The following is a 7,464-nucleotide window of genomic DNA, read 5'->3' as shown; positions in this document are numbered from 1 at the left end:
GCCCAAAGATTTCTACATTTTATCCTCACACCAGCCTACTTGCTTAAAGTGGAGGCATTATTACTAGTCTTATGTGACATAAAAGGAAACTGAGCCTCAGGAAAGGCAAGTTACTATGCCACAGTTTCCTGTATCTGTGCTCTGACTGCCCCTTCAACATACAGAGCACAGCAAGGCAGATCACGTCCTGGAGAGAAGCATCCCTACACTAGCTCTCAGCTTACAGCAGCATCTTCCAGTGTCCCTCTGGCGAATGGTACTAAGTTGAAACATTGGTGCTGCTAACCCACACTTCTTTTGCGTCAGTTGGGCTGGGGGGTACATGCTCAGTAATGGGAACTCCTGTGTCTTCATGCACTGTAAATTCCCCTATTCATTAGATAGGAAACATCTGAGTCCCAAGTTGTCAGGGGCCTTGTTCTGAAGGAATATCCATTCTTAAATCCCTGCATCCTTGGTCCTCCAGCTGAAAGGAGCCTTTTGGACAATTGAGCTCGATAATAAGCACATACATATTTATTAAGAGACATGTTATAATCATGGAAAAAAGAAAAGATTGGATAGTGCCTCGGTTTCTGAGAATGAATCGTGGTGCTGTGCTGTGTGACCTTGGGTATATATCTAATTCTCTCTGGGCTTCAGTTTTTTTTCATATGTCACAACACCTTAAGTAAGATGGTCTTACTCTGACATGGTGTGTAGTTATATATCCATTCATTCAATAAAGGGTAGTGAGTGAAATCTTTTTGCGAGCAGTGGGCTTGGTGCAGGGGATTGATTCATCAGGGGCAGAGGAATAAAAGCGAGTGTGCTTTGAAAATGCTCAAAATCCCCCATGTAAGGGTTTTCAGTCATGCTTTATTTCCATGCTGACTTACCTTTTCAGAAAATACCCCCTCTTCCGTTGCAGAATGGAAATTGGCAAAGAGAGAGGGAAAAGGTCCAATTTGCGCCTTTGCTATTTTAAGAGAGGTTGAAATTACGAGCCAAAGTGGAATGATGCACTCTCTGGAGTGACCTCCGTTCTCCAATACAGGAGAAAACCCAGGTCTTTTGCTTGTGAAGTGGCTGGGGCTCTTGGGCGCGAGGCATTATTATATAAATTCAAGCTCGCTCCTGATCCTTAGTACCCTGAGTTGCCTGAAGGGGGGAATGGCACTGCCTGCGTTTGCAGCCCGGGCGCTCGGGCCGCCACTGCAACCGGAGCAAAGAGCGCCCGCCTGCACCACCTGTCCCCGCCGGCATTCCAGAGTAGAGGCAGAATTGGCAGTCAGCCGGCCGGGGTCGGTCGCTGCCTCAGTCCGCGCCGGCCCTCCTAGGGGTGTGTCTCTCGGATTCAACTCCCCGCCGCTCCAGGACGAGCCCCCAAAGGCATTTTCTTCCTTGGCGGGAGCCTTGCGCGCCCCGCTCTTCGCGCTGCTGCCTCGAGGCCGCCGCAGGCGGATGCACGACCTCAGGCGACGCTGGGACCTGGGCTCCCTCTGCCGGGCCCTGCTCACTCGGGGCCTGGCAGCCGTGGGCCACTCGCTCAAGCACGTGCTCAGTGCGATCTTCTCCAAGATTTTCGGTCCCTTGGCCAGGTACATTGTGGGCGAAAGTGGGGCTCTCGCTCTGAGTCCAGGGTGAGCCAGAGCGGCGGGAGGAGGGAAGGCAGTTGGGGCGGAGGGCAAGGCTCAAAGTTCCAGGGAGCCTGTAGTGACTAGGCTCTGGGACTCGGGACCCGTTGAGCGCGCAACTGACCGTGGTGCAGCTCCCTTCCCGCTATTCCGCGGGAAGGGCTGCGTGGCTTCTGCTTGCAAAGTCCTGCAGCCCGCTGGCTCCTTCTTTCTCCCCCAGGGGAACCCCGAAGCCCCAGCTCACTTCTATCCGCCAGCGGGACAGGCGCCAAAGGAGCCCGCGTTTAGGGTCAGCAGCTCGCGCACGCGGGTGGCACTGGGGTCCAGAGCCCTGGAGAGTCCCGTGGGCCAAGCGCGATGGGGATGGGAGCTGGGGAAGCGAGAGCGGGAAGCACTCTGTGCAGGATAGGGGTGGTTTGAGTTAAGGAGTGGAGAGTCCAGGACAGGAGGGTCCTGTAGGGAACGAGACACCGCGGAGGGGATCCAGGGTTTTTCCGCAGGGGAGGGGGCCCACGTCCAGCGGGATGGAGTCAGGGTGTGTGGGGGGGTGTGCAGCAGAAGCCACAGCGCTGAGCCTGCCGGGAAGGAAGGAAGCGGGGAAGGGCGCCGCCGCCGCCTTAGTGGAGTACTCCGTACGGGCAGGAGGGGAAAGGGGCGCAACGGTGGCGCCACGGGGAGGGGGCGGTGCGGGAGCGAGGCGAGCGCGGGCCGAGCTGCGGGATTGACGTAACGAGCTTGGGTTTCCCCCAGCGTCGGGAACATGGATGAGAAATCCAACAAGCTGCTGCTGGCTTTGGTGATGCTCTTCCTATTTGCGGTGATCGTCCTCCAATACGTGTGCCCCGGCACAGAATGCCAGCTCCTCCGCCTGCAGGCGTTCAGCTCCCCGGTGCCAGATCCGTACCGCTCGGAGGATGAGAGCTCCGCCAGGTTTGTACCCCGCTACAATTTCACCCGTGGCGATCTCCTGCGCAAGGTAGACTTCGACATCAAGGGCGATGACCTGATTGTATTCCTGCACATCCAGAAGACTGGGGGCACCACTTTTGGCCGTCACCTGGTGCGCAACATCCAGCTGGAGCAGCCATGTGAGTGCCGCGTGGGGCAGAAGAAATGCACTTGCCACCGGCCGGGTAAGAGGGAGACTTGGCTCTTCTCCAGATTCTCCACCGGCTGGAGCTGCGGGCTGCACGCCGACTGGACGGAGCTCACCAGCTGTGTGCCTGCAGTGGTGGATGGCAAGCGCGACGCCAGGCTGAGACCTTCCAGGTGAGTCTGACAGCCTCTCAGTGGGTCCCTTAGGAGCAGTCGCCCACCTGGGCCTCGGTGACCCAGGGGCAGGAAGGGTTGTGCTTGCAGTTGCTGTGGATCCTATTCACACCTTGGCGCCCTGAGGGTTGAGTTCTTGCTGGGTAGACATTAGATACCCTAGAGCCTGTCTTTGTAATGCTGTGGCACTGTCAGGAAGAATTTGGGCTCCAGCCCAGGACAGCCATTCTGCCTATCAGAAGGTCAGCCGGCTTGGTGCTTGGACTTGAGTGTGGAGCAGACTGAGCACTGCACTCTGAGCACCAGAGAGCCTTAAAGAATTGGGAATGGGAACTGCACTGGGAGCACAAGAGTCTTGAAGAATTGTGTTCCTCCTGCAGAGTCTCTGGGTCCTTCCTCTTCTCTCCTCTGCACCCAGTTCTGAAGCCTAGTGCTCTTGTTTCCTTCCCCACTTCCTGCTCTAGCATTCTCTTTGCCCTTTTTGTTTCTGCCTTTCTCTAGTGGGAAATCTCTGCCCATCTTGTCTGCTGTTTGCTATGCCTGCCTTCCTTTTTCTGTCCTTTCTCTTTTCTATTGTCCACCCCCCTTTTCTTCTTTCTCTTTCTTCCCTTTCTGTTTATTTCTTCTTTCCCCGACATCTATTGCCTCGCCACCCCAGGCCCCACTTTTCCTCTGGAGAGTGGGTGTCATTCTGTTTGCTGACACTTAGGGAGGAAGAGCTCCTAGTTCTCATCTCGTGCCCCTCACTGTAGCCTCAAAGTATCCCCAGTGCTTTTCGAATATAATGGGTCACCCTGCCTGCTTGGTGGCTAGCTGGAAAGTTGACCTGGGCCCTTGCCTAGGGCTTAGGAGCCTCAGGAGTGCTAGGAGCTTTTTCTGAGACTCAGAAATTCCAGAGCCTGAGCACCCATGGCCAGTTCAGGTTCTGGGCCACTGGGAATGGTGCAGGAAAAGCTCATTCCTGGCGCATCTGTAGCCGGCAGGTGATTTTCTTCCCTCCAGCTGCCATGGCCAGGTCTTAGAGGTCATGGGGTGATGTGAAATGGACAGAGGAAAAGAGCTTCTGTGGGGTGCAATCGATCCAGCCAGACTGTTGTTTTTCTGGGATACTAGGAATGAGTTCAGTGGCCAGGAGTGAAAATGGGGACTTCCTTGGGCAAGGCCATAGTCATGTGTCTGTCTGTCTTACTTTGCCCATTTTGGTGACTTCATGGACTCTCGAGTGCTGCTGTGGCTGCTTTTGTTTGGACCCCTCTTGCCTTCCATATCCCATGGTCACTCAGGGTCCTGGCCAAAGTGATGTTTTGCAGGTGGCTCTTAAGGATGAACTGTGGGCGTGGTTCCTTCCATCTAGCTTCATCAAAGGGAATCCTTGGTTTCCTGGTCACAAACTCAGTTTATAGTGGCCTTTCTGAAAGGTGAGAGTCCTGGCTGAACCCTTTAAGCTTTCTTTTCCTTTCTACACTAACAGATTTGTTTTCCCATCCCAAGAGAAGCTTGGCCACAGGAAGGCTGCGTCTCAGTTCGTGGCAATGATTGTGTAAGCCATTGATACAACAGCATTGTGGTATTTAAGAAAGTCTTCTCAGTTCTGACAGTACTAGAAATGATCTTGTGCTAGCTAGCTTCTAGATATACTGAGAAATGGTGATCAAAACAGTGCTTCGGGCAGAAATAGACTTCCACGCCTGCAGAGATGGAGAAGTAAAAGAGAAGTCTTGACTGCTATGGAAGCCATAGCTTTGCCTAGTGCTGTGTGTGGCATGTGTGCCTTTACCAGTTCTTTTGAACATGTAGGTCAGGGTGTAATGTCTGTAAATGTACTATTGATGTGGCTTGGATTATCTGTTTAGTAATCATTGTCTTTTGGCAGGTTCCTTCAGATATAATCTATAGAGTAACCAGGACTCATTGAAACCTCTTGGATTGCCCCCAGTTGAAAAAAATTGTTTGTAATGCAATATAATTTTCTTGGACATTAAAAGGGCGATACTACAGTGCCATCTAGTCTAATCAAAGAAGAACCACATTTGGCACAGTTAGTTGATTGTACAGTATTTATGAAAATGAACTAAAATTTCCTAGAGAAATGCAATGCCACCTCAAGGGCACCTTTATTATTTCACTCCTTTCTGCCCACCTCCAGAATTATTCAGTGATAGCCTGAGGGATCCAGAAATTTGCAGAATTTTGACAGATCCCTGCTTGCAAGATGAGCTCTGGTAATGTGTATGCATCATGTGTGAGTGGACATGTGAGATGAAAATTAGTAGTTGAGGCAACCTAAAGTGAGGAGGTACTGGTCTCAGGACCACAGAATAAACCTCTGAACTTCCCTAGTAGAGAAGCCTGTGTGGAGAAAACATTCTTGTTTGTAATGAGCTTTCATATTGTCTTGTTACTTCTCTGGGAGCATGTCCTGTCATCTGGAGGAATGCAGACAGGACAAGAATATTCCCTTTTATCAGAAGACAAGGAAATCCAAAGAGACTGAATGACTTCTGCAATGTCATTGAGGTCTTTAGTGACACAGCAGAAATCTGACTCCACTTGTGTCTGACTCCACACACTTCCATATGTTGACTGTACCTTGATGAATAGTTTTACCCAAACACAAGGAGGTCTTTCCTCCTCGTGACTATAAATGTTAGCTGCTATTGCTTTTACCTCTATTATTACTATTATTAGCCATTTTACACTTGTAGCTTAAGAGGAATGGTTGGGACACAGTTGCCACTCTCATCCAAGAAGAATGGATTTCTGTAGCAAGGAAGCATTGTTCTCAGCTGTAGGTCTTTGGGCTAGATTGCTGTAAAGCTTTTTAAAAATTATTAAATGTTGGAAAGCTCTGTAAAGCTAAACAGGATGAGACCCAGATTAGGGGTATGATTGGTCAGGGCCAGAAGTAGCCACCTTCTGAGGTTGAGCCTTTCACCCATGTGAGGGTTAGCAAGAGGTCCCTAAACCCTTCCATCAGTGTGCTATCTGAAATGGGTGACATATAATAATATGTTGTTGAGTAGAATTGATTTACCGTATTGTCTAGGGGGAGGGCATGAGAGGGAAGACAAGGAGCTGGAGCCAGAGGCTGAGAAAAGCTCAAGTTGTTTATTAGACTAATAGTTCCTAAAAAAAAAAACAAAAAAACTTAGAAGTTGCCTTTCATCCATCTGTTTACCAGTATGTTGCCTGAGGTCAGAAAAGAGTTCTGCTCATTTCAGAATTTGTATGACCGTTTTTAAAAATGTATCAAAACATTGTCGCACAACAGCTGTTCACATTCCCCAATTCTACAAGCTCTTTATTTTTCAGGCCCAAACTTCCCAGGTTATAGCCAACTCTAGTGTGCTGCTTGGTCTGTGGGAGGATTTCAAAACTGACAAGGTACATAACCCCTGTTCTTCACTGGGTAGGATGCTAACTGGTGCCCATGGGATTGGTCTGGGCTCAAGGCCCATGGCCTTGTCTCAGAGTTTGCATATCTGCTACATCCTAGATTTTAACATCTCTGAATTTTTGTAGCCACACCGAAGGGTAATATTAAAATCCGGTAGCATATTGTTGATGGGAAAGGACTAAAAGGTTTTTGTTTAGATGCTTGAGGGACCAGCCATTCATTTACAAATATGATAAATGCTTTTTATTCTATTCCTTTTAAAACAGTGGCTTTATTTTGGGGGAAAAAATCTGGAATAGAATTTATGTGTCTGATCATCCCTTGTGCTCTTTACTTGTACCTTCCTCTCTTTATTAGTTTTACAACGAGACACGAGACAGACATGTGATGCAAGGTGAAGCAGGGAGTGTATGAATTATTACAGCAAGCAATGTCATCCGTGTAGTCCACCAGGCTGTGGTCCATTGGTCTTTCACCTTTACTTAGTTGAGGATTTTTTTAAAGACTTATATTCTATGTGTATGGTATTTTGCCTTCATGAATATCTGTGTACCATGTGCATGTCTGATGCTCTCAGGGACCAGAAGAGGGTGTTAAATCCCCTGGGACGGGAGTTACAGATGGTTGTGAACTATGTGCTTGCTGGGAATTGAACCTGGGTCCTGTGGAAGAGCATACTGTGCCCTTAACATTTAAGCCACTTCTTTATCCTTGATGCCGTTGGTTAGTTGTCCATTGGCGAGAGCTTTTGTGTTGTTTATGGTCACTAGTATCAAATACCCAATAGAAGCAACATAGGGGGGAAGGAAAGATTTCTTTATGCACCATTGCAGAGGGTTCCATTCATGGCCTCTTGGCTCCATGTGCTTAGGTAGAATATCAAGGCAACAGGAACAGGTGGCACAAGATTTTTTTTTCACCTAATAGAAGACAGGAAGCAGAAAGGCAGGAAGGAGTAAGGTATCCCCAAGGATCTGTCCTCAGTGACCCCTTTCCTCTAGTTGGGCCCCATCTCCTAAAGTTTCTACCACTTCCAAAAATAGTGCCACCAGCCAGCAACCAGGCATTCAAAATTTGAACCTGTGCAGGAAGATTCATATTCAAACCATAATAAAGAGCAAGATGATAGGTGGTGGTGAAAGAATGAGAGAATAACCGCACGTGTAGAATGCTAGCAATATT

The 7,464-nt window shown here is 49.3% G+C and overlaps 1 protein-coding gene across 3 annotated transcripts in view; it reads left to right on the top strand.

Annotated features, from left to right (window-relative positions):
* Positions 1–1,137: 1,137 nt before the first annotated feature.
* Positions 1,138–7,464, top strand: part of Hs6st2 (heparan sulfate 6-O-sulfotransferase 2) — a 286,621-nt gene continuing 280,294 nt past the window's right edge. For 2 of the 3 annotated variants that reach the window (XM_051142466.1, XM_051142465.1), the window contains exons 1-2: positions 1,138–1,580; positions 2,367–2,885. In XM_051142466.1, the coding sequence (XP_050998423.1) occupies positions 1,153–1,580; positions 2,367–2,885 (947 nt within the window). In that variant the 5' untranslated portion in view covers positions 1,138–1,152. Of the gene's footprint in view, positions 1,581–1,717; positions 1,906–2,366; positions 2,886–7,464 lie in introns of those variants that run through there. The other variant, XM_051142467.1, reaches the window with a different exon arrangement.

This window comes from Acomys russatus, chromosome X (assembly GCF_903995435.1).
Source record: "Acomys russatus chromosome X, mAcoRus1.1, whole genome shotgun sequence".
Lineage (NCBI taxonomy): Eukaryota > Metazoa > Chordata > Mammalia > Rodentia > Muridae > Acomys > Acomys russatus.
Note: the sequence above shows the minus strand (reverse complement) of the source record. Positions and strands in the feature narration are given on the sequence as shown.